The sequence below is a fragment of the Phocoena phocoena genome, chromosome 20 (assembly GCF_963924675.1).
Source record: "Phocoena phocoena chromosome 20, mPhoPho1.1, whole genome shotgun sequence".
NCBI lineage: Eukaryota > Metazoa > Chordata > Mammalia > Artiodactyla > Phocoenidae > Phocoena > Phocoena phocoena.
Genome location: NC_089238.1, coordinates 7,453,089 through 7,479,283, shown reverse-complemented (window position 1 = coordinate 7,479,283; position 26,195 = coordinate 7,453,089). Strand labels below are relative to the sequence as shown.

The window sequence follows — 26,195 nt, the reverse complement described above, 5'->3', positions numbered from 1 at the left end:
CTTGTCCCCTTCTCCCTCGGGGCCCAGAAGCCCACTACTCCGGCTCTACCCCTCAGAGACACCAGCGTAACAACCTCAGACAGAGAGTTCTTGACTAAAAGTTCAAAGTTTTAATCCAAATCTGGACAAGTGTTGGGAAAACCAAACTTTGGCCACAGAAACCCCTCCCCTTCTAGGCCACCTAAGGGGACCAGATCACGCCCCCAGGTTCCCGGAGAGGCTCCAGGTCTCCGGGGTGGGGGTGGGGGTGGGGTACCTCCAGGCCACGCCCTCACTCTCTGATTGGTTGCTACGTTTAGGCGGGTCAGAAGCTAGACTGCAGCAGAGTGACTCGAAGAGGCCACGCCCCCTCGTCTTGGGTTAGGGCGGGAGGGGCGATCCCGGAATCCCACGTCGCCTCCCAGGAGGCGGGGCCTGCGCCGCGCCCACTACCTCTGCGGGAGAACCCCGAGGAGCGGGAATTGGCAGCTGGAGGAGATCTTGGGGGGGAGGACACCTGGGGCGGGGGCTGTGACGGAGGCCGCGGGGCAGGGGGAAGAGGGTCTCCTCGAGACTCCAAATTTCCACCTGGAGAGGACGAATGGGGTATGAGAATGGCAAACTCTTGGACCCAGAAGTCCAGACTCCCCCAGGCCTTTCCTCTCAGACCTAGGAGTCCGACCTCCCAGCTCCCTCCTCTCCCAAACCCAGAATTCCTGGACCCTGGGCCCCTCCTTCCTGGGATCTAGAACTCCCAAGCCCTGTCCAGCTCTCTCCTCATAAAGATAAAGGATTCCTCAGACCCCTACCCATCAGCACCTACGATTCCAGGCCTCCGACTCCCTCTTCCCTAAAACCCAGTAGCCCAAAGTCCCCAGCCCATTCTCACCTGTCATCATTCTGTGCCACTGCGACGCCTCAGTGGCCAGGGCTTGAGAGAGGCTGAGAACTCGCTCCCGGTGCCCTTCGGATGTCGGCAAATAAGGGGTGGTGTTCCTTGGACTAGAAAGAAAGAGATTTGGGGAACTTGTATAATTAGCCAGTACATTAAGGACCACAGTGCCACGCGTGGCCTTCTGGGAGTTGTAGTCCCTAGCACGTGTCTCTAAAGGATTTTAAACTGGGCGCGACCCTCTTTTAAAAAGCCCGCGTGCATTGTGGGATTTATAGTCCGGTTGCCGGAAATTTTCTCAGATTTCCTGACGGAGGGGCGGAGTTTGATATCGACCAAGGAACTGCAGTTCTCACTGCGAACTAGGGCTTTCTGATTCCTCAGGAACTCAAGCGTCTCTAAAAGATTCTGCGATCTGTACTTTAGTACTCACGAGTACTCAGGAGACATTAATAGCAATGCTACTCTCCTCCCCTTTGCTGATTTCCCTGCTCCTTGCCCCGATCTCCAATTCCTTACCTGCTCCAGGACCCCGAGCTTCTAAGCCATTTCTGGGCTCCTGAGTGTCCCAAGACAGGCTGCAAAGGAATTGGGGCATTAGAATTCCTCATCTGGAAGTCCTCATATTCTCATTTTGAGAGTGAAGGGGTTCAGAAAGGGGATAAAACTGCCCCAAAGACACTGCCAATTTTTAACTTTACTTGAGCTCCTAGAAAACAAGAAGAGTTCGGAAAATCACCGCCCCCCCCCCACCAGCCCTTTTGCATTCTGGTAAAAGGCTTACTGCAAAGAACCCCTCTTCTCCATATGACTTAGATAAGACTAATGAAGTAAAATTGCTATTTTAAGGCAGGACAAGAAAAATTAAACATAAAATTCTCTCTGCGTGCTTGAGTGTCCTCCCTCCCTCCCTAATGTGCAGTGTGCTTCTGCATTACACATTAACCAGAGCTCCTCAGAGATGGCAGTGCCTCCTCTATCGTAAAGATCATTTTTCCCCCCTTTCTTCCGACACTACCAATGTAACTTCTTAAAAGAACAGTATTCTTTTCCAACTCTGTAGGAGATCACGGTGACTTGCTGCTGGCTTTGTATGTTCTTCCCTAGACTATGTATCCTTGGTGAACTTTTTATGTAAAAATATCAGTATGTCATTTTTTTTAAGTTATTATTATTTTTTACATTTATTTATTTAATTTATCTTTTTTTTTTTGGCTGCATTGGGTCTTCGCTGCTGCCCTGGGCTTTTCTCCAGTTGGGGTGAGCAGGGGTCACTCCTGTTACGGTGCGTGGGCCTCTCACTGCTATGGCCTCTCCTGCTGCGGAGCATGGGTTCTAGGTGCGTGGGCTTCAGTAGCCATGGCACGCGGGCTCAGTAGCTGTGGCGCATGGGCCTAGTTGCTCCGCGGCATGATGGGATCCTCCCGGACCAGGGCTCAAACCCGTGTCCCCTGCATTGGCAGGCGGATTCCCAACCACTGCGCCACCAGGGAAGCCCATCAGTATGTCATTTTGATGTAGGATCCTTTGTCTGGAAAATGGATATGAGTGTGCCTTTTGACTTCTAACACATGGAACAGTTCTCAGAGCTTTCTGAGAGTCTGTCTCCCAGGTTATAATCCTGTTTCGCTCAAATAAAATTCCCTTTGTTTCTTGTTAACTTGTTCTTAATAGAATTTTTGTCGACAAGATTCACAGTTGACCCCCCCCCCGCCCCACCCTGTTTACCTGTGACAAGGCCAGAAACAGACCCTCCAAATTCACATTCCTTTTGTCATAAATGATTAGCTGGACTCTTTGTTCCCCCCAAACTAGCTAGACATAGAGATAAATGTTTGATGTTCAGCTGACTTGAGATGCTCCCTGTTTACAAAAACAATCCCAACTGTAAAATCACCCCACTTGTCTAATTCCTTCCTAGAAAAGTCTAAGATGAAACCATCCATGGGGAACTGCCTGGCGGTCCAGTGGTTAGGACTCCACACTCTCACTGCAGAGGGCCTGGGTTCAATCCCTGGTGGGGAAACTAAAATCCCACAAGCCACTGCGCAATGGCGTGGCCAAAAAAAAACAAAAACAAAACCAAAAAAACCCACCAACAGCAAACCAAACAAACAAACAAAAAATACCGTCCTGCCCGGATCACTCCAATCGTTGGATCTGGAGTCCTCTCCCCAGCACCATAACATGAATAAAATCTATTTCCCTACTTGATCAATTTTTCTTCTTTTCCTATTTTGCCTTTGACAACACATAGTAACTGAAAAGGAAAATTGGGCTTCCAATCCAGACCCGTGACCCCCACCCCCTCCCTGAGGAGGGAGAACGCTGGTGAGGCGGAGATGTTGTCTCTGGCCCACCCTGTCTTCCACCGATAAGGGAGGCAGGATGTTGATTTCAGCACAGGTACAGCGGGGTAAAATCTGGAAACCTGTTCTGGGTACGGAGGAAGGAAACATCCCCATTTTACAGAGAGGAAAACTGAGGCTCCAACTAGGAACTAAGAACCCACTACTGCTTCACCACCCCACCCGTTTCCCTCACTTTTTGTTCTGCGTCAGGCTGGCGTCCGGCTGGGGACAGTGTCCTCCCCAGAGTGAGGAGCCGGGGGGAGGCTGGGCGAGGGAGAGGCCGACCGTACTCCTGGTGTCTGCGCATTCTCTCCAATTGCTCCTGAGCACTCATCCGGGGCCGGGCCAGGGGGACCTGGGGAGATGAGAAACACCGCGATACTCCAACCTTGGCCTCCGTTTTCTCTCTTCCCTGAACCTCTCAGCCCCCTGCCTTGCCCTTCCCAATAAGTTCACCTCCGCTCTCGAGGGCTACTTCTACACCCGGAGCACAGGCTGTCCCTCTGCTGCTCAAGTCCTTCCATGGCCCCCAAGCGCTTTCAGGACAAAGGCATTGGAGGCCCCTTGTGGCCTGGTCCCTATCCACCTCTCCAGCCTCAACTCCATCAGCTGCCCTGTTCAAACCCGAAGCCCCAGACTGACAAACACCCACACTTCCCTGGACAGATCAAGTCTCTTTGCAGTGGTAGTCAGGACTCCGGGTTGCTTGTGATTAAAAAAAAAAAAAAAAAAAAAAAACAAAAACCTCTGAATCAGCTTTGAAAACATTAAAAGGAAGAATGAGATTTATCGTGTAACTCGATCGTCAGGAGGAACACTTTGGGTTTGTCTGAGGGAGGACTTTACAAGCTCTCTCGCGCCCTCAAAACCAGAGGGAAGGGGCTTCCCTGGTGGCGCAGTGGTTGAGAGTCCGCTTGCCGATGCTGGGGACACGGGTTTGCGCCCCGGTCCGAGAAGATCCCACATGCCTTGGAGAGGCTAGGCCCGAGAACCATGGCTGCTGAGCCTGCGCATCCGGAGCCTGTGCTCCGCAACGGGAGAGGCCACAACAGTAAGAGGCCCGCATACCGCAAAAAAAAAAAAAAAAAACCAGAGGGAAGAGACACACAGGAGACTGTCATGTGACAATGGCAGTTATGCTGCCACAAGCCAAGGAGCTTTACCAGAAGCTACCAGAAATATGGTTCTGATGACACCTTGATCATGATCACTTACTTATAGCCTTAAGAACTTAAAATGCAACAGGACGGAGATAAATCAAAGGGGAACTTGAACTTGAACATTTGGAACATTCGCAGCCTACGTGTATTGCAAGGAAACTTGTTCTGAAGAGAACACCAAGGGTGTGTCCGTAAAACCATTTGCTGAGACATTAGGCATGTGATGATGTGTGGATCCAGTAAACCAACTCAGCAGAAAAGCTGCCAAGTCAAACTGAAGGGGACAGAGATGGGACAAAATGAAGGAAGGCCGTCAGACAGCTGGGATGCTACAGGCAGGAAAGTGGCCAATAGAGCTTCAAACGTGTTATCCTTCCAGAAAGGGGGTAATTTGGACACAGACATGCACCTAGGGAGAACGCCATGTGACAACTGAAGTTATGATGCCATAAGCCAAGGAGCGGATCCCTCCCTAGCTCCTTCAGAAGGAGCATAGCCCAGGACTTCCCTGGCGGTCCAATGGTTAAGGCTCCAGGCTTCCACTGCAGGGGGCGCAGGTTGGATCCCTGGTCAGAGAACTAAGATCCCACGTGCCGTGCAGCGTGGCCAAATTAATTAATTAATTAAGTTAAAAAAAAAAAAGGGCATGGCCCGACAACACCTTGATTTCAGACTTCTAGCCTACAGAACTGTAAGACAGTAAATTTATTGTTTAAGCAAAAAACAAAGGGGATGGGGGTGGGGAGAGAACTCTCCACTGCAGTCTCCAACTAGAACATTCTAGGCAGACAGCTTAGATCTGTTGCTATTGTAGGACCAATCACTGCAGTTTACTCTAGGTGACTCTGATTTGGTCAATCCTGAGTCACATGCCCACCTGTTAGATACATCATGGTCCCTGTACATTGACCCTATGTCATTTATTTCTTCATGGCAGGCCAGACCACTGACCCGAAAGCCTGCTAGGGCCAAACTGAAACTTTTACATATCCCTTGTTTCAAAGATAGCTCAAGTAGACAGATATTGTTAGCCACTTAGAGCCTGCCTGTTTTGAATACTCCGTGAAGTTGTACCCAGCATCTGCTAGCCATAGGTAAGATCAACCTGTAGCTATAAAAGCCCCCAACAGGGGAATTCCCTGGAGGTTCAGTGGTTTTAAGGGCTCCGCGCTTCCACTGCAGGGGGCACGGGTTTCATCCCTGGTCGGGGAGCTAAGATCCCGCATGCCTCGCGGCGGGACCAAAACAAACAAACAAAAAAAGCCCCCAACAGGCTGCTGTCCTTAGGAGCTCTCTGACCCAGAGACTCCCTTCTGTGCGGTTAAGCACATCACCTAGACCCTTAAGTCCCTTCTCTAATCTCCTTCTCTCCTGGGAGTTCCCTTGTCCCGCCCCCCCCCCCCGCCCCTCCTCCTGGGCAGTGGCCCCGAAGCAGTAACCTCTGGAGGATCTCACGTTGTCAGGGACTTTTCCCACAGGCAAATCTGTCAGTGTGGACCAACTAAAGCTCTGTGGGCTACTTCCACCTAGTGGTCATATCTTTTTCCTTGATCAGCTCTGAAATACCTAGAACATTACACCACCCCTGGATGCTGGCCGCGGTACGGCTGAGGGAGGAGCCATTCCCAAGATTAAGTGTTATTCGGCGCAGCTCCAACAATCCATGTCCTTTATACACACCACTAAGAATAAAGTTCCTCTCCTCCTAAGAAAGGACAGATTGATTACTTGGTTTCCACGGATAATAAGGAAGCACCAAAAATGCTTTTAAACCTATTCGAGGGGACGTCCCTGGCTGTCCATCGGTTAATACTCCGTGCTTCCACTGCAGGGGCACAGGTTTCATCCCCGGTCGGGGAGCTAAGATCCCGCATGCCGCGTGGCACTGCCAAGGGGGGGAAAAAAAACACCACCACCTATTCGAACAAGCAATCGCAACTGGCATCCCCGGAACCTCGCTCCTGAAAGTCAGCCAATCAACGATGGCGCCGCGTTTCTGAAAATCAGCCAATCAACAACAGACACAAAGCTTCCGCATCTTAAGGTCGAATATACGAAAGTCCACCGGTTTCCGAGCTCTACGCCATATGACATCAGCTCTCCGCTTTGCTCAGAGCGACTGTATCTTACAAGAGGTCTGTCTTGCTTAAGCAAGTAATAAATTCAGCTTTGTTTCCGATACAGAGCTGCAGCTTCTTTATCCCCTCCATGCCTTTGCGTACATAGCCTGTTCCCTGTTTGGAGTACTGCTTCCTGCATGGCCAAACTTTTTCCATTCATCCAGACTCACCTTACCTAACCTTTAAAAGGCTTCCCAATGCTCTGAGTCCCCCTGTGAAATGGCTCAGCCCTGTCGGATGTGTATGAGGATTGCATTCATGCCTCTCCCCCATCAGACTCCAGCATCAGGACTAATTCATGGCAGGGCGCCCCCAACACCTTCCACAGGGGCTGGTCCCTAGAAGACCAGTATGATGAGCAAATAAGGGAATTCGGGATTTCTTCCTGCACTGGCCAAAGTTGAGGGAGAAGGGGAGAGATAGCAACTGCTCTTGACACTCTCCTTGGATTGGTCATCTGCTGATGGCTTAGTGGGTATCGGAGTGGTCCCGCCAAGTCCATCAGCCATACTTTTCCTGCCGGACCCCTTTGCCAGTTTCAGGATGGGGGAAGCCACAGAAAAATAGGGGTTGTGATGCAGAGATTCACTACGTGGCAAACTCAGAAGGGTAGGTCCTTGAAAACAGGGACTGGTCTGGGGACCTCGCCTTGTAGAGCCTGGCAGTCAAGAAGGGTCTGAGGAATCCGTGGACCTGAATTGAACAACCTGCAGTTGGCAGATGGCATTCCAGAGGTCAGAACTCTGTGCTCCCAAGTGACCACGTGCGGTTGTATGGGTTGCTTACTGCCCAAGGGCTAAGCCCTCCATTGACCACGCCAGGTTCCATCCACGCAGAAGGGGGAGCCTGTCTCTCATTCACAAAAAGGCATTCTGTAGGCTAGCAGAAGCCCTGGCTTCCTAAATCCCCACGTCAGTCTGGACATTTGCACTAGCTGTTTCCCTGCTTTGCCAGGGATAAATTCTAACTCAATCTTTAAGGTCTGTCTTGCCTCCAGGAAACCATCCCCAACATGCCCAGGCTGCCTGGGAGCTGTCCCCTGAAGTCCCCCAAGGCCTCGTGCTTTCCCCATCTCAGCACACGCCTCCGCCTGTTCTGCTTGTGTCTGAGGTTCCTGATGCCTGGGATCTGGCCTGATTCAGTTCAGGAACCCCAGTGGCCGGACAAAACCCAGTCCACAAGAGGCCAAGGACCACCCCAGCACCAATGAGAATGGCAGACTTGTTGGCTCCACCTTCAAAGTCAGTTCCCCAAATTTCTTATCTGTCATTTCCAAAAAAAAAAAAAAAATCTGAAACTGACATTTGTTTTTCTAAATCGGTGCCAATATGCACCCAGTGCTCCTGATGTGAGGCGTCGCCTGAGTCACACCCATCGGGCTTCTGCCGTCAGTTGCAATTTTCTTGCTTTGTGTTTTGTTTTGTTACTTACGACTTCTAGTTTAATTGCTCTCTGAAGGTGTCAAAAAGAGCCAAAGATCGCCCCAAAGAGAGTGAAAAGAAACAGAAGCATCTGTCACTTCCGAGAGCTCAGAAAGTAGAATCACGTCAGGAACAGGACTGTGGAGCCTCTACAGGGACATCTCACTAAATAGGACCCTCAAGATGTGATGTGACATAAACAGAAAGACACATTGCGGAAGTTTTACTGGGACAGTGACACCAGGAACTGATGACAAGTAGAGAAACTCTGCAGAGGGCAAAATCTGAAGATCCGGACCCTGTGTTCATGAGGAAGTAACTGGATGCCCCTGAATGGCCTTTGGTCATGAAACAAGCTAGAACATTCCATGAAGACCAGAACATTGATCATGAGCATCAGCTGGCAACACTAAAGAAGTATGTGATGTAAAATATCTTAATACCTGGGTGGCAGAGCATCTGCAGGTCAGAAATTACAATTGATGAGTTTCCTAAGATAACAGCTGATGAAAACTGAGTTCTGAAAAACATGTATACGGTGGATCAAAGAGCTCCATAATGTCTCTGTGCTCCTGTAAAAATGTCACCGAGGGGGCTTCCCTGGTGGCGCAGTGGTTGAGAGTCCGCCTGCCGATGCGGGGGACACGGGTTCGTGCCCCGGTCTGGGAAGATCCCACATGCCGCGGAGCGGCTGGGCCCGTGAGCCATGGCCGCTGAGCCTGCGCGTCCGGAGCCTGTGCTCCGCAACGGGAGAGGCCGCAACAGTGAGAGGCCCGCGTACCGCAAAATTAAAAAAATTAAAAAAAAAAAAAAGTCACCGAGGGAATTCTCTGGCGGTCCAGTGGTTAGGACTCCGAGGGCCCAGGTTCAATCCCTCGTCAGGGAACTAAGATCCACAAGCTGCAAGGTGCAGCCAAAAAAAAATAATAATCGCCGACAGCAATGAGAGATAACAATGGCAGGCTTGAAGGATGCCAGGCTCAGGTGGTCTGGTCATGGGCGTGCTGGAGCCACAGGCACACACACAAGACACAGTTGGCAGTGCCTAGAAAAAGCCGACATTTGAAATGTTTGGAATGTGTCTACGATTTTCCTGGGCATTATTATTATGCAAACAAGAAATTGTGGCATCCCCCCCCCCGCCAATGTTCATGGCAGCACTATTCACAATAGCCAAGACATGGAAGCAACCTAAATGTCCATCGACAGATGAATGGATGAAGAAGATGTGGTACATGTATACAATGGAATATTACTCAGCAATAAAAAGAATGAAATAGGGGCTTCCCTCGTGGCACAGTGGTCAGGAATCCGCCTGCCAGTGCAGGGGACACGGGTTCGCGCCCTGCTCCGGGAAGATCCCACATGCTGCGGAGCAGCTAAGCCCACATGCCACAACTACTAAGCCTGCGCTCTAGAGCTCGCGAGCCACAACTATTGAGCCCGGGTGCTACAACTACTGAAGCCCGCGCGCCTAGAGCTCTGCAACAAGAGAAGCCACCGCAATGAGAAGCCCGTGCACCGCAACGAAGAGTAGCCCCCGCTCGCCGCAACTAGAGAAAAGCCCGCACGCAGCAGCAAAGACCCAAAGCAGCCAAAAATCAATTAATTAATTAATTAATTTTAAAAAGTGCAATTTAGGGGCTTCCCTGGTGGCGCAGTGGTTGAGAGTCCACCTGCCGATGCAGGGGACACTGGTTCGTGCCCCGGTCCGGGAGGATCCCACATGCCGCGGAGCGGCTGGGCCCGTGAGCCATGGCCGCTGAGCCTGCGTATCCGGAGCCTGTGCTTCGGAGCAGGAGAGGCCACAACAGCGAGAGGCCTAAGTACCGCCAAAAAAAAAAAAAAAAAAAAAAAAAAAGTGCAATTTAAAAAAAGAGAACGAAATAAAGCCATGTGCAGCAACATGGATGGACCTAAAGATTATCATACTAAGTGAAGTAAGAGAAATACCATATGATATCACTTATATGTGGAATCTGAAAAATGATACAAATGAACTTTTTTACAAAATAGAAACAGACTCATGGACATAGAAAACAAAATTATGGTTGCCAAAGGGGAAAAGGGAAGGAGGGATAAATTAGGAATTGGGGATTAACAGATACACGCTGCTGTATATAAAACAGATAAACAACAAGGACCTACTATATAGCACAAGGAACTATATTCAATATCTTGTAATAACCTATAATGGAAAAGAATCACTTTGCTGTACACCTGAAACTAACACAACATTGTAAATCAATTATACTTCAATAGAAAAAAGTTTTTTAATTTAAAAAAGAAATTGTGGGGCTTCCCTGGTGGCGCAGTGGTTGAGAGTCCGCCTGCTGACGCAGGGGACACGGGTTCGTGCCCCGGTCCGGGAAGATCCCACATGCCACGGAACGGCTGCGCCCGTGAGCCATGGCCGCTGAGCCTGCGCGTCTGGAGCCTGTGCTCCACAACGGGAGAGGCCACAACAGTGAGAGGCCCACGTACCGCAAGAAAAACGAAAAGAAAAGAAATTGTGGCATCTCTACATACAGCTTGTAACAATAGAATTTCACACTTCGTGAAGAGAAAGGATAAACCACCCACCGCCTTAAAAAAATCAAAAAACAAAAACTGCATACTGGTTGCAGGCATCAGGAACCCAGGACATTTTCCTCAGAAATAAAAAGCGCCTGGGGAAGAAATTGAGACACAGATGTAGAGAACAAACGTCTGGACACCAAGGGGGGAAAGTGGCGTGGGTGCATGGTGGTGGTGGGATGAATTGGGAGATTGGGGTTGACACATATACACTAATATGTATAAAATGGATAACTAATAAGAACCTGCTGTATAAAAAAATAAATTAAATGAAATTCAAAAAGATAAATAACTCTCCAAAAACTAAAAAATTTAAAAGTGCCTGATATTTATAAGCTATTTTTATCCCCCTGACTCCATTTAAGTAATTCATTGCTATTTTTTTTAACTTGACATTTAAATGGTGATGTTATTTATAGCTTTTATCCCATTTCGTATGCATATTCATACATTTTATTGGAGAAACGGTAATGTGTTTGCTTAAGTGTGCTGCTGCAGACACGGCAGGCAGTGTTATAGAACGCACAGTACACAGTATAGGCACCGAATTACTAGAATCTGCAAAACTTTGCATTTTAAACAACATTTGGTCCCAAGGGTTTTGAACAAGGTTTGAAAACCGCTATATCTAGAATCCGACTCTGTCTCGACATCTCCACTTTTTCTAACCTAGTGCAAACAACTGTTCTCTCCCCGCTGGACTAGCCCAGTCACCTTCTCACACTGGTTCCCTGCCTCAGCCCTTGTTTACTGTCTGTTCCCACATGTGGCCGCCAGAGGGCGCCAGTGCCCATTTACAGCATCTCAGTGCCTGCTCAGATACTCCATGGCTCTGGGCTCACCCAGTGTCAAAGCTAAGCCCTCACCTTGGACCACAAGGCCCAGCACGATCTGCCCCTATTACCCCTCTGTCCTCATCAGCACCCCTCTCCCTCTTGCTCGGTTACTCGGTTACGGCCACACTGGCTTTCTAGCTGCTCCTCCAACACGCCAGAGTCTTCTGCCTCGGAACCTTTGCAAACACTGTTCCCTTTGCCTCTAATGCTCTTCCACCAGACATCCCCAAGGCTTGCTCCCTTACCTCCTCCGGGTATCTGCACAAGCATCACCTCTCCAGAAGCCTCCCCAGCCATTGACAATTGCACCTCTTCGCCAAGTATCCCAAATCCCCTCACCGTGCTGTTTTTATTTATTTAGCACTTAGAACATATAAAGTAATTTATAGTAAATTATTTATTACCTGCCTCTTCCCACTAGAATGTCAGATTCATGAGAGAAGGATTTTTTTTTCATCTTGTTCACATTTGGGTCCTGAGCACCTAAACAGCTCTCTGTGATGTTTCCTGAATGATGGAAAAATGTTCTATATTTTCACTGTCCAACAGGGTAGCCACTGGCCACTTACGTCTCCTGAACACTTGAAATTTAGCGAGTGAGAGTGAATTTTTTATTGTATTTCATTTAAATTCATTTGAATTTAAATAGCCCCATGTGACTACTGGCTACCTTATTAGACAGTGAAGAGGGTATTTAATAAATATATATTGAATGAATGATTGATAAATGAATGAATGAATGAAGTGCTTGCTCTAAGGCACTACTTTCAAGCTCTATGGGCATTCATCTACTTTGACTCTTCACATCAGCCCTAGGTGGTAGACACCGCTATTAGCTCCATTTTGCAGATGATGAAATGGAGGCAGAGAAATTTCATAACTGACCCAAAGTCACACAGCTTAGAAGTGGCAGAGACAAAATTCAGTCCCAACGCTCTTAATAAATCTGGCTGTCTCTGCTCTAGGATGTGGCCTTAAAACTCTTCTCTCCCAGATGTTTCCCCAAGAGTGGGGACAGGGGGTCCTTCCTGTGGTGGTCAAAGGGTTACAGTGGACCTGAGGCCAGATGGACTGCCTACCTTGGTTCCTGGCTGTGGGGAAGGGGGGCGGCGACCCTCAGGGCTGGAAGCCCGGGAGACCCTTGGAGATCCAAGACCTGGAGAAGTAGAATGGAACTGGTGAGGACCAGGAATGCCGAGCAAAGTCCCTCCCCACTTCAGACGCTTACCTGACCGAGGGCTGGGAAGCTCTCTGTCGCCCCCTGGGGGCCGCTCCCAGTCAGCCTCAGGGGACCGGGGTAGGCTAAGTTCCAAGGACTCAGGCAGGCTCTGGAGAGGTCAGGAAAGGGGAATAATAATTACCACTATTATTACCATTTTCAAGCACTTAGCAATTGAGACACTGCACAAGTAGGATTAAGATTGAAAACCAGGAGCCAGATCTGGTTTCCAAACCTCAGTTCTGCCATTTTTTTTTGCTGTGTGACCTTGGGCAAGTTACTTTACCTCTCTGTGCCATATTTCACCTTCTGATATGAGGATTTTAACCTACAGCTTTTTTTTTTTTTTTTTTTTTTTTTTCCGGCTGCGTCAGGTCTTAGTTGCAGCGCACAGGATCTTCTTTGAGGCATGCGGGATCTTTCCTCGTGGCACGTGGGCTCTTCATTGCAGCATGCAGGCTACTCTCTAGCTGTGGTGCACAGGCTCCAGGGCACGTGGGCTCTGTAGTTGTGGCGCGAGGGCTTAGCTGCACCGTGGCATGCGGGATCTTAGTTCCCTGACCAGGGATCAAACCTGCGTCCCCTGCATTGTAAGGAGGATTCTTTACCACTGGACCACCAGGGGAGTCCCTGATATGAGGACTGAATCGATACATGTAAGGTACTTAGAACAGTGCCTGGCACATGGCAGGGCATTATATGTGTGAGGTTTTATAATGATTATGCATCTGGCATGGTGCTAAGTCCTTTACCAGCATTATCTCATTGAATCCCCTCGGTAAATCTACGAGACAGCTATTATTATCCCTATTTGATATATGGGGAAACTGAGGCTCAGAGAATGAGGTCAATGACTGATGTCACAAAGATAGCAAAGCTGAGATCTAAACCCAGGTCTCCCGGGTACATGATCTGATGATCGCCTACAACCACTGTGGCTCCTGATTCCTGACGGCTTACTCTATGTCAGGCACACTCTAGTCACAGTTTCTCCTTCTCACAGTCTCCTGCAAGGTAGGGGTTAAGATCAGCAGTGTCTGGTAAATGTTTAACAAATGCCCTCTGGGAGAAAAGAGCCCTGGTTTGTAGCATTTGCCAGTTTGCACGGTGTAAATACTCCCACCATGGTCAATTTCAAGCTACCAACATGACATCACTGAATGTGGAGTTGAGAAGAGAGGCAGGCGATTGGACCTTGGGAGGTGTTGGGAACTGGGTCCAGCACATCACTGGACAATGATCATAGTACAACGACTAAGGAAACAGAGGCTTCCAGAGCTTAGGATACATGCCTGAGGTTGGTTAGCTGGTCAAGGGAGAGAGAAAGAGGGGGGTAGGTAATGAGCTGTGCCAGGGGCAGATGGAACAGGAAGCTGGGGGTGGGGAAAAAGGTGAGTCTCACCTCCCTCTCTGAGGACTCCTTGCCTTGGAGTGCAGGGGATGGGGAGTCAGGGTCAGGGTGGTGGGGTGGTTTCTGGGGGCCCCCCAGACCTGCCAGTGTGTCTTCCACCATCCACAGTTGCTGTTGAGCAGATGCTCTGTCCTGGGGAGAGGAAAGGAATTTGTTACTCAAAGGTGGGAAAATACAAGGAGGGTTAAAGTTGATAGGCCATGGAAAGGGTCTGAAATTTCCATTTAGATATCCCACTTACCCATTATCATTTATCATAAACATCGTTTTTCTGTATGGCTCTGTAGTGTTACCTCTGTAGTGTTATAGCACTACCTCTGTAGTGTTATAAATAGGTGACCATATAAATAGATGTGAGTCTGTTTCTGAATATTCTATTCTTTCCTTTGTTCCATTTGTCTAATGTTGTGTCAATATTATACTGCCCTCTTATTAACTGTAGCTTTACAGTCAGACTTGATTGATATCCAGTTGTGTTAGTCCTCCAGCTTTGTTTTTGCAGGTTGCCTTGTCTGTATTTGGCCTTTTGCACTTCCAGATAGAATTTAGAGTCAGTTTGTCAAATTCCACATAAAAGCCTTCTGGATTTGTATTGGGATCGAATATCCCCACTGGGGAAATCAATTTGGGGAGACCACGTCTTTACATTAGTGTCTTTCCTATCCACGAACATGGTACATCTCTCCATTTATATCGGTCTTCAATTTCTCTCAATGACATTCTGTGGCGTTCAGAGTAGATGTCGTGCATGTCTTTCATTATATTTCTCCCTAGATATTTAATCTGTTTATGTTCATTGTAAACACTATTGTTTATGAATAGTTATTTTCTAATTGTTTGTTATTAGCATACAGGAAGACAAGTGATTTTTGCATGTTATCCTTGCATTCAGCTACCTTGCTGGATTGGCTTATTCTACCAATCTTTCCGGAGATTATTCTGGATTTTCTACATACACAGTTTTGTCATCTTTAAATAAAAACAGCTTTACGTCTTCTTCTTTGGTCCTTATACCTTTAATTTATGTCTCAGACTCCCTTGTACTGCCTAGAATCCCTGGGACAATGCTGACTAGAACTAGGAGGGGCTGGGGGTCTGGATCCTGGGTCTGAGAACTTGTCTTATTCCAAATACTGGGGAAAAGTTTTCAACATTTCACTGCCAACAATCATGTTTGCTGTAAGTTTAAGTTTCTTATAGATGCCTGATCAGATTAAGGAAGTTGATTTATATTCCTACTTTGCTGAGAGATTTTATCATGAATGGATATTAAATTTGTAAAATGTTTTTCCTGCATTTATTGAGATGACCATGTGGCTTTTTTTCTTTATTTTATTAAATGTAGTGAACTACATGAACTTATTTTCGAGTGTTAAATTAACCTTGCATTCCTGTAAGAAGCCTAATTTGGTTGTGATGTATTGTTCTTTTCATATTGTTGTGATGTATTGTTCTTTTCATTGCTGGTGCTGAGGAATATCTAACACCAGTAGGTGGGGGATTAGCGTTGAGGGGTGGATTTTAGGAGGAAGTGGGAGGGGGTTAGTATGAAGAGGGTGGGGCTTAAACCTGTGAGTACGCATTTAATACTAGAAGCCAGAATGTTTAGTTGAAGGTATATGATTTAGAAACTCTATTGCTAGGCTTAGAATGAAGACGTGGGTCTGAGGCCAAGCAATGGGGGCTTCGGGAGTGGGGCTTGAAGTAAGGGATTGGATTTAAAACTGGAGCCTCCAGAGGATAAATTTAAAAGTGAAAGTCAGGATGCAGAATGCAAGAGATGAACTTGCAGGATGGGACAGGGCTGAGGGGCAGAGTTTTGACCCCAAGGGTAGGGCTTCAAAGTAAGAGGAGAGATTTAGAACCAGACGGGGCAGTAGTTCCGAATCTGAAGATAGGTCTTGAAATTAAGGGCACTGTCTTAATTATTGGGTTTTAAATGAAAGGAAAAGGCAGAGGGGGAGGAGCTAAAGATAACATGGGAGGGGCTTTGATTCTATGGGATGGGCTTAAATGCCAGAAGTGTTTCCAAGTGATCTTGGAGTGCAGGGTGGAGCTTGGGGGCTTGGGGCAGGGGTGTACCTGGGGGGACCCGAGGTGCAGCAGGTACTCAAGGGTCTCTCTCAAGGTGCTCAGCTCCTGTTCCAGGCTGTTGTACGTGTCCCAAACCCGCTCTCGCTCCTCAGGTCCCAGAAAGGGGGAGACAGAGAGTTAGCATGTCCTCCCACCAGATCTTCCCCAATCCCATCTCTTCCTAGATTAGCAGGAGGAAGGGTGGCCTGGCCCCAGGTGCCCTGTGGGGTATATGGACTGCAAGTCCCAAGGGCCTCTTTGCTCAGACTACTGGGAACCCCAGAGTCTGTATTGAACCTGCCATTCCAATGAACTTCTAGTGTAGACAAATAACAGCTTTCCCTGAATCTTCTGGATTACCTCTGCACTCCTCTAGGGCGGCAGAGTCTACAGATCTAATGAATTCTTGAAACAGACAAGACCATGAGACCTATACACCACTGGGCAGCAGAAACTTCCTTGCCAATACCAATAACAAGAGCAGCTAACTTTGTGTGTGTGTGTGTGTGTGTGTGTGTGTGTGTGGTACACGGGCCTCTCACTGTTGTGGCCTCTCCCGTTGCTGAGCACAGGCTCCGGACGCGCAGGCTCATTGGCCATGGCTCACGGGCCCAGCCGCTCCGTGGCATGTGGGATCTTCCCGGACCGGGGCACGAACCCGTGTCTCCTGCATCGGCAGGCGGACTCTCAACCACTGCACCACCAGGGAAGCCCTAAACAGACTTTTCTTTTCTTTTTTTTTTTTTTGCAGCTAACATTTATTTGGCACTTACTATGTGCCAGGCACTGTTCTTAGCTCTCATTTAATTCTTTTGAGGTAGGTACTGTTAATGTCTCCATTTTACAGATAGTAATAATTACAGCTAACGTAAGTATTGCTTACCATATACTAGGTACAAAAGTGTTAAACATTCCTTCATTTACATATATTTATGAAAACTTCACAATAGCCCTATGAAGTAAATATTATTTTTATTATCTCAAGTTTATATGAGAGGCATCTAAGGCCCAGAGGGATTAAGTAAATTCTCTAAGGTCACAAAGCAACTATAAGTGGAAACTGAGATTCAAAGCCAGGAAGTCCGTATCAAAATCACCCCCTTGGGACTTCCCTGGTGGCACAGTGGTTAAGAATCCACCTGCCAATGGAGGGAACATGGGTTCGAGCCCTGGTTCGGTAAGATCCCACATGCCGTGGAGCAACTAAGCCCGTGTGCCACAACTACTGAGCCTGCGTGCCACAACTACGGAAGCCCGTGCGCCTACAGCCCGTGTTCTGCAACAAGAGAAGCCACCGCAACGAGAAGCCCGTGCACCACAACGAGGAGTAGCCCCCGCTCGCCGCAACTAGAGAAAGCCCTCGCGCAACAATGAAGACCCAACGCAGCCAAAAATAAATAAATAAAAAAGAACTTACTAGACTGGAAACTAAATCTATCTCAAAAAAAAAAAAAAATCTCCCACTTAAATGGCTAAATTAAATACTACTGTTTCTTGGCTGCTTGCCCCTCACCCTCTAGGAATGTCAAGATCATTGGCTTAAAATTGGGGGGATTCTCAAGAACCACCTTCCCAAGAGCCTTTGGGGGCAAGTTCCCTTTAGTAACAACCTGTAGAATCCTGGGGTCTCCTTGGAGGTATGCCCCTTCCCAGATGTTCACCTGGGTCAGGTGACAAAGAGCGGCCCTCACACTGACTAGTCGGTCCTGCAGGAGGCGCTGGCGCCCCCAAGCCCTCCCAGGAGCTGCAGCCTCCCTGGTTGTTTGGCCCAGCTGCTGTCGAGTCAATTCCAGGGCTGCTTCTAGCTGCTCCTGCACCGAAAGGGAAGATGGTTAGACTTCTGAAACCACCCCCAGCCTCAGGAAGAGAGAAAAGGTGTCTTCCTATATCCTTGGGTATGCTGGGGATCAGGATGGGCTAAGGGCACGTGGAGAGGCCAGATGCCCCTCCCCTGTCCCAGAGCCCTGTACCTTCTCCTCCTGCCTCTGATCTATCTCCTCCTGCAGCCTCCTCAGGAGCCGGTCCTGCCCACACAACTTGGTCAACAGAGTCTGGAGAAAGGAGGACAGGAGCTATTTATGGACCAGATCTGGCTCTTCCCCCTGCCCCACAATTTAAACATTCTCTCCCCAGCTCTGGGAACTCAGCAAGGGTTCAATCAGGAGAACTTACATCTGTCTCCAAGCTTTGGTGGAAGGTTGAGTCCAGAGGGGGACCCGGCTGAGGAGAAAGAGAAAGGTTGGAGGTCACGTGCCCAAACGGGTCCTTATTGTAGCTCAGCGCTGAGCCCTGTTGCTACTAACAGACACCCCTGTCCTTATTAGCTTTGTTCCAAGCTTTAGCAAACCTCAGTAGACCAATTGCCAGACTTTGGGCTTTAGGAAGTGGTCTTTGCTACCAAATAGCTATAGCAAATAAATAATTAATGGAGAAAACTTAGAGAGTTCCTTTATGACTGAGAATAAAATAAGGATGCTCACTACCACTGTTACAGTTTAACACACTATTAGAGATCTTGACCAATGCTATAAGATAAGAAAAAGAAAAAAGTGTAAGGATAGGAAGGGGAATGATAAAACCATCATTATTTATAGATGATGTGCTCATCTACTCCCCCCAAAAAATAGCATAAAAAAATTATTAGAATAAATAAGAGAAGTCAGCAAGGATGCCGGTGTAAAATGAAGTTACAAACATTAATAGCATATCTCTACACCATCAATAACTAGAAAATATTTTTTAAAAAAGAAGAATATACCATTCAAATAACTATAAAAACTATCAGTAGGGAATTCCCTGGTGGTCCAGTGGTTAGGACTCAGTGCTCTCACTGCCAGTGACCTGGGTTCAAACCCTAGTCAGGAGACTAAGATCCCTCAAGCCTCACAGCGTGGCCAAAAAAAACAAAAAACTATCAGGAATTTAGGAATTACCTTAATTACCTTAACTAATAGCACAAAAATCTCTATGGAAAAACTCAAATGACAGACTTAGAAAATTATATGAATGAATGGAGAGATAGTCTATATATATATGCCACCCAGTTTTCAGCAGCCCTAGGAAACTAATATATATCCAGGCACCTTGAAATACCCAGTTTTCTCTAGGCACACTAGTCCAGGAGATGACATTCACCATAGCAAAGAAAGCAAGGGAAGGGGCTCTGGCAGATTCGAGGTGCCCCAGGATACCTACCAATAAAACCATGGAAGCCCGGGTCCCAGGAGGCCTTGGAGGGAGCTGGAGATATGTGGAGGAACCAGAGGGGGCCTGGGAGGAATACTGATATAGAGATGTTTAGAAATTGGCACATCTTACTAACAAATATTAGAATGGATGTGTCCCGAATTGCAGTGCCTTAGGAGATTCTTTGAGGTTCAGAACTGGGCCCCCAGAACTTCCTCAACTATCTGCTCTCCAGCTGTGTGCCATTGGGACACAGAGAATGCTAATAAGTGGAAAGGCTGGCAGAACAGTCCCACGGACCAATGGAAGTTGCGGTCTACTCTCGCTCTCACATTCGTGGTTAGCTGTGGATTTTCGGGACTACAGTCCCATGATGCTCAGAGGAAATTGTAGGTGACCAACTTAGAAAGATAAACTGGAGACACAAGGCAGATGCAATCGACGCTACCTCTCACAGCATTGTCCTAGAGGAGAGTATTCTGTACTACAATCTCCATAATGCTTAAGGGGTAACGGCCAAAGACCAGCCTGAGGAGAGCCCTGAGAACTCATGCGAGTTAAAGTTCACTCTCCCTTTCACATCTGAACCCAGCTGTGATTATGCTGAACTACAATCCCCATGATACCCAGGGGCCAGTGGCCTAGAGACCAGCCTGGAAAGACAGCCCCATGGCCAAAGGAAAGGTTTAGTCCCTCTCCCCATCAGCTCTGCTCACCGGTGTTCTGGCCTCCTGACTCCAGTGCTGGGGACTCCTGGGGTCCCTTCCTCCCCCAGCCTCGGAGGAGGGTCCTCGTCGGGGAGTGGGGGGCCTGGAGAGTGTCTGGCGCTGGGGAGCCCAATCCAGGGGAGGCCGGACATCGATGCGACTCAAGGGGGTATGGGGTCTGGCAGAAGGTGCTGTGTCTCCAGAGGAGGGAGGGGGTCTGCGTGCAGGAGCAGAACGGGGCCGGGGGAGGCTCAGAGGGGAGGGAGGGCGAGAGAAGGGTGTGAACAGGCTGTAGGGAAGAGAGAATAGGCGAACTGCGTCAACTAGAGCCCCCTCATCCCACGACCCATCAAGCCAGCCTCAAAGATCTGTCTCCCTTCAGGGTGTCTCACTGTCCCTCTGGAGTAGAACCCTCCTCTAGTAACCAGATCCTGAATAATTTCCCTCTTTATGGTATCCCCTCCTTAAGACTTCTCCCCAACAGGCACTGACCCCACAAGAACCCAGCAAGTCACACACATCAGTGAGAAAGCACTAAGTCACTCCCCTAATCAGTCCCAGCCACGCCCCTCGGCCACGCCCACAGCATTTCCACTGAAGCTCAGCCCTATAGAACCTTCTCGTCCCAGACTCCCTCGTCCAACTCACTCTGGGCTCCTTGTCCTCCGAATTCGGGGTCCAGATTGGAGGTCAGCCATGGGGCTGGGGGTGAGCAGCCGGCCACGACCTCTGGAGAGACGAACCACCTCCGGTGATTCTGAGCCGCGCCCTTCTTCCCCTCTGCTCACCTCTGGGGGACCACCGGGGCCGCCAGGGCCCTCCCCAGTCTGGGGACGTGCAGATGACCTGGGTTGCCCACTAACGAGTGGACACAGAAAAAGACATCACTCCTTTGAACTTTATAACAGCCCTAATTGCCATTTCACAGATAAGGACACAGGAACCTACAAAGAAAAAAGGGGAGGTAGTGTACTGTAAATTGTTTTCCCCATTTTGCGGATGGGGAAACTGAGGCCCGAGTTGGAAGTGACTTGTGCAGGGCCACAAGGTCCATCCAGGTCGCTGGGCCCAATGCCCTAGACTATGCGTCTCCAGCCTGAAAATTGGGACAGGCAGACAGAGCCTGGAGCCTTCCTTTTTTTTTTAATCTAACATTTTTTAGGTGGCAGCCTCAGGGGGTGGAGACTTCTGCGGGAGCCAGTTAGAGAGTGAGCAATACTGATGGACAAAACGGTGGGCAGAGCTTACAAGAGATAGGCTCTTTGCTGATTGGAGATGAAGTCCCCTGGACGTAGGGCCTGAAGGGCGGAGTTTCCACAGCTAGAAGAATAGTGATTGGACACTGAAGAGGGCAGGGTTTTAAAGGGAGGGGTTAGCCGGATAATTTGCAGGACCCAGACTGGAGGTAGAGTGTCAAGGGCGTGGCCTGTACTTATACTCACCAATCGTCCCCCTCCGCGCGGGAGGCCCGCCCCAGTGCCCGTAGCCAGCCCCTCAGGTCTTCTAGCGTGTCAGCCGCCAGAACGTAGGTCCTCATGCCCGGGTGCTCCGCCTGCGGGAAGAGAGAGCTGGAGGACCCGGCCGCCGGGCCCTCTAAAAAGTAGGATGCCGTGGAACCTGGTCTTTATCTCCAGTAATGGATGCTCCATGCCTGCCCCCATCGCCTAGTGCCTTAGTGCCCATGGGGGTTGGATGGACTCACGGTGAAGGTGAAGCGCCGCCCTCGGGGGGCTCCTGGACCATCTGGCCTGATACTGTAGCTGGGGAGCAGGACGCTTCCCAGGACGCTCTCCTCGCGGCTGTCTGCAAAAGACAGGCTGGGGTCAAGTGTCACACAGGGATCTAGAGGCCAAGAGGCTGGTGGAAAGGGAGGGTGGGAGGGTGGGAGTGGGGCCCGCCCACCCCATGCCAGCTGGGGCACTGACCCTTGTAATAGAAGAGGCAATGGCCAGAGAGGACGAACCAGCGGCGTTTCCAGAGCCGGAGCCCGGAGCTGTCCTGGAGAGACAGAGTGGGAGTAGAGGGGGGAGGGAAAAAAGGAGATGGAGACAGTGACACTTGGGGCCAAAGACCCAAAGAAAGGAGAGGGGCAGAGACACATGTTTGGTGCAATAGATTCAGATGGAGGACTGGAAACCAGTGGGTTGCAGTTGGGAGGACATAGATTCTGGACACAGGTGGACCTGAGTTTGACTCTTAGCTCCACCACTTTCAAACTGTGCCCTTAAGCAAGTCATTTCCCCACTGGAAACCTCATTTTTTCCTCATGTGTCAATTGGAGATTGAGAAGTTACAGGAAGATTGGGACAGATACTGTACCACACACGGGCAGCGGCTTTATATAGGAAGACTTGGCCCGATCATTATGGAGTGTGAGACACAGAGAGGCCAGGAAGGTGATGCTGAGCCATACCCTGAATCCTGCATCTCCCCATCTCCTCTTCCAGAACTGCTCCATCTCTAACCTTGTGCCCCTCTTCTCCCCTTCAATCCATTCCTACAGAAGCAGCATGATCTTTTAAAATTATAAATCAGACCATGTGAGTCCCCTGCTCAAAACAGAGCTTCCGGGCTTCCCTGGTGGCGCAGTGGTTGAGACTCTGCCTGCCGATGCAGGGGACACAGGTTCGTGCCCCGGTCCAGGAAGATCCCACATGCCGCGGAGCGGCTGGGCCCGTGAGCCATGGCCGCTGAGCCTGCGCGTCCGGAGCCTGTGCTCCGCAACGGGAGAGGCCGCAACAGTGAGAGGCCCGCGTACCGCAAAAACAAACAAACAACAAAAAAAAAAAAAACAGAGCTTCCCGTCACACTTAGCATAAATCTCAAGTTCCTTACCCTAATTTGCTGGCTTACAGGGAATCTAAAACTTGGGTGCACATAAGAATCACCAGGAGGGCTCATTAAAACACGGATTCCTGGGTCCCATCCCCAGAGTTCTCCAATCAGTAGATCTGAGGTGGGAGCTGACAATTTGCATTTCTAGAAATTTCCCGGGTGATGCTGGCGCTGCTGGTCTGGGACCACACTTAGAGAAGCTCGCCCCGTCGCCCTGCCGCCCCTCCCCTCTCTCACTTTGGCTTGCTCCAAACACCAAACTTTGGCCTGCTGCAGGGCCCTTTGCTTTCAGATTCCCTCTGCCCCCCAGATCTTAACACAATGGGCTCCTTCTTGACATATAATTCTCAGCTCAAATGTCATCTCCTCAGAGACGCCTTCCCCGACCAACAGTCAAAAGTAGCTCTCATCCCTCAGCCACTTTCCAGCACATTCTCCTGCGTTATTTCTTCACAGTGCTTCATTTCCCACCATCCAAAATCATTTAGTCCACTTGTTTTATACTAATTTATTATCCATCCCTGTCCCACTCCCATCTTGAATGTAGATAGATACTTATTTGTCTTATTTGCATGGTATGTGACCCAGGGCTTGGCACATTGTAAATGTTCAAGAAGTGGTCGTTGGACTTCCCTGGTGGTGCAGTGGTTAAGAATCCGCCTGCCAATGCAGGGGACATGGGTTCGAGCCCTGGTCCGGGAAGATCCCACATGCCGCAGAGCAACTAAGCCCGCGCGCCACAACTACTGAGCCCGCGAGCCACAACTACTGAAGCCCGCGTGCCTAGAGCCCGTGCTCCGCAACAAGAGGAGCCACCGCAGTGAGAAGCCCGCGCACCGCAACGAAGAGTAGCCCCCGTTCGCTGCAACTAGAGAAAGCCTGCGCGCAGCAACGAAGACCCAATGCAGCCAAAAATAAAATAAAGCATAAAGAAATTTATGAAAAAAAAGTGGTCATTGAATGAATGAATGAAAGAAACGACAGAATAAGGGAGGAAGCAGTGATCAAAATATATATATATTTGGAGAAGACTTGGAAGGAGAGAAACAGTGGACAGCCAGGGGCACAGCCTCTAACATCACTTAGAGTGTCCTTTCCCTTCTTCTGCTCACTCTACCTGCTTATGAAGCCAGCCTCGGATGTGCACGGGGAGGTTAGGGTCCCTTCTGAGCGCATTGCCCCTCTTCCCGAAGGCATGCACCTTGCTTACCGCCCGGGTGGACTTCTGAAGAGACAAGGAGGACAGAAGTGAACATGGCCTTGGGATGGACTTGGGGAGGCGGTGCAGTGGGACTCAGGCAACCCGAGGCCCTCCTCAGCTGCCTTTAGAAGCTGGGTCAAGGAGGGACCTGAGGGAGTTCCCCGGTGGCCTAGTGGTTAGGATTCGGCGCTTTCACTGCCGTGGTCCGGGTTCAATCCCTGGTCGGGGAACTGAGATTAAAAAATAAATAAAGAGGGATCTGAGTTTGGGGATGAGAATTGCATGTGCATAGTGCAGAGTTGACAGACACTTTTCATGCGTGGCGGGAGGTGTCTGGAGGCAAGGAAGAGGCTACTGGCCACTGCGGAGGGAATTTGGGAATCAAGGGTCCACTGCCAAGGAGAGGATGCTCTTGGCCACCAGAGCCCAAGATGTAGTAGAGCCTTTGGGACCCAAGATGGCAATACTGCCTGGGAGGTCCCCATGATCAGGAAGGACCTCTGTGCTGAGTCCCTAGTGATGGGTCAGCTGGAATCAAAGGATACCTCAGTGCCAAGGAATGACATTCCTTAGCGATCATGTCCAGGGTGGCGGTGGGAGCTCCAAATCCCTTCATCCCAGTAGATGGGCCTCCCTCTCCTGTGCACACAGATATCCCAGGCACCCATGGCCAGATTCCCACAGGATGCCCCTCCTTGGTGACGATGCTGATCCAGGTCAGGTTCAAATCTACAGAATCTGAACTTGGGAAGCTAGAAATGAGTGAGGGGAATGTCTGGAGGACAAGAAAATGAATGTCATGACTGAACTGTGGGCTGGGGTGATGATTTGGGATGCAAGAATCTCAGGCCATATGGGGCATATTTATTGTTGGAGTAGGGTCTTTCCTTTATCAGATTTCAGAACTGGGTAGATGGGATGGCTAGAGACAGGACACGGATTTCTCAGTCCTAATAAGAGTAGCCACTGAGTTCCTGGCTGGGGAGAGGGGAGGTCACGGCTGGGGAGTGGCCTTATCTTAGCAACCAGAGTTAAGCAGGGCTGTTACTCTGGCTTCGAATTAGGAAAATACAAGGGGTGGGGACAGCTGGGAGTGCCTCTGAATTCCTGGCTGTGGTGGGTGGGAAATTTGGGACCTTGCTAGGTTCGGCACACCCCGTTGCTAAAGATCCTTGCTTTTGACAATCAGAGTCCCTCGGGTGGCACCGAAACCAGGGTTTGGAAACAGGAGGATGGGGCAGCCCAGAGCACCCCCCTCCTCCCCAGTCCCACCAAGAAGCTCGAACCTTGGTGCTCAGGCTGCCAAGCGAGGAGATGGTAGAGGCGCTGCTGGCCAGGCTGAGGCTGCTCCGAGGTCTGCCTTCCTCCATCAAGGGCTTGGGGAGAGGAAAAAAAAGGGGCTGTGTGTGCCTCTCTGCAGATGACCCGGCTGGGGACAGAGACAGGGTCAGGGGCTTGCAGGTCGGAGGAGGCTGAGGAGAAAGAGCCTGTTGTTTGGGGCCTGGGGGGACTGGGGGAGGCCCTGGCCCGGGACCGCATACCAAGAGTGATGCCAAGAGAGGTGGGCGGCACTGGCAGCTGCAGGGAGGGGGCAGCTGTCTGCAGCTAGAGACAGAGAATAGGAGCCCCTTTATTCTTGCCCCCCCTGCACACTGGCCAGGAATTTGACCCTCTCTGTGCTCAAGACCCCCCATTCCCTGTCTCTTTCCCCCCAGCTACCTGTCTCCTGCCCTGCCACGTGCACCCCCAGAACATCCCCACTGAGACCCGGGCACCAGGAATGTGCACCCAGGCAGCTCCTCCCTCCCAGCCAAGCCAGGGAACTTACCAGCTCTGGGGTCCCAAGGACAGAGGGCACAAGAGGGCAGCGTGGAACCTGGGACACCCAGGCACAGTCCCCCTACTCCTCTGCCCCTTAGGGGATGACTCTCATAGCCCTCAGTTCTCACCTGCTCATTCACACCCTTTTGTCTCTTGTCTCTGACAGTGAGTCTTCCTCTCACGCTCTACCTTCCTCTTATACTGTCTCTCTCTCCAGTCTCACCTTCTGTCTCTCTCACTCTCTAATCTCTGTCTCTTCCAATCTCTCTCTTACTCATTCCCTCCTCGGCAGCATCCCCACCCCCATATCACTTTCTCTCCCAATCTTTCTGGTTCTGTCCAAATCTTTTTCTGGGACTCATGGAGTCTCTTCTTTAAGTCTCCATCCTGTTCTCTCTCTCTCTCT

At 49.7% G+C, this 26,195-nt stretch overlaps 1 protein-coding gene across 2 annotated transcripts; it reads right to left on the bottom strand.

Annotated features, from left to right (window-relative positions):
• Window positions 1–304: 304 nt before the first annotated feature.
• On the bottom strand, window positions 305–25,338 carry PLEKHA4 (pleckstrin homology domain containing A4). Of its 2 annotated transcripts, XM_065899024.1 has the most exons (19): window positions 25,255–25,338; window positions 23,885–23,992; window positions 21,858–21,930; window positions 21,635–21,735; window positions 21,375–21,484; window positions 20,581–20,790; window positions 19,942–20,221; window positions 19,235–19,309; window positions 18,212–18,259; window positions 18,010–18,090; window positions 17,701–17,850; window positions 16,049–16,147; window positions 13,958–14,098; window positions 12,565–12,664; window positions 12,416–12,492; window positions 3,416–3,577; window positions 1,391–1,449; window positions 869–981; window positions 305–567 (listed from the first exon to the last, which is right to left on the bottom strand). In XM_065899024.1, the coding sequence occupies exons 1-19, from the start codon at window positions 25,336–25,338 to the stop codon at window positions 305–307; spliced, it is 2,334 nt and encodes a 777-aa protein (XP_065755096.1). The 2 variants fall into 2 exon arrangements, with proteins under 2 accessions (XP_065755096.1, XP_065755097.1); XM_065899025.1 differs by lacking the exons at window positions 305–567; window positions 1,391–1,449; window positions 3,416–3,577; window positions 19,235–19,309 and having other exon boundaries at window positions 898–981.
• Window positions 25,339–26,195: the final 857 nt, after the last annotated feature.

Excerpts from the sequence above, each read along its gene's own strand:
- PLEKHA4 (XM_065899024.1), bottom strand. The coding sequence starts at position 25,338 with ATGGAGGAAGGCAGACCTCGGAGCAGCCTCAGCCTGGCCAGCAGCGCC. Across the intron at positions 19,310-19,941 it reads GTCAGGAGGCCAGAACACCG|GCCCCCTCTGGTTCCTCCAC; the intron begins GTGAGCAGAGCT and ends TATTCCTCCCAG. Across the intron at positions 12,493-12,564 it reads GCTTCCCAGCCCTCGGTCAG|GTCTTGGATCTCCAAGGGTC; the intron begins GTAAGCGTCTGA and ends CTACTTCTCCAG.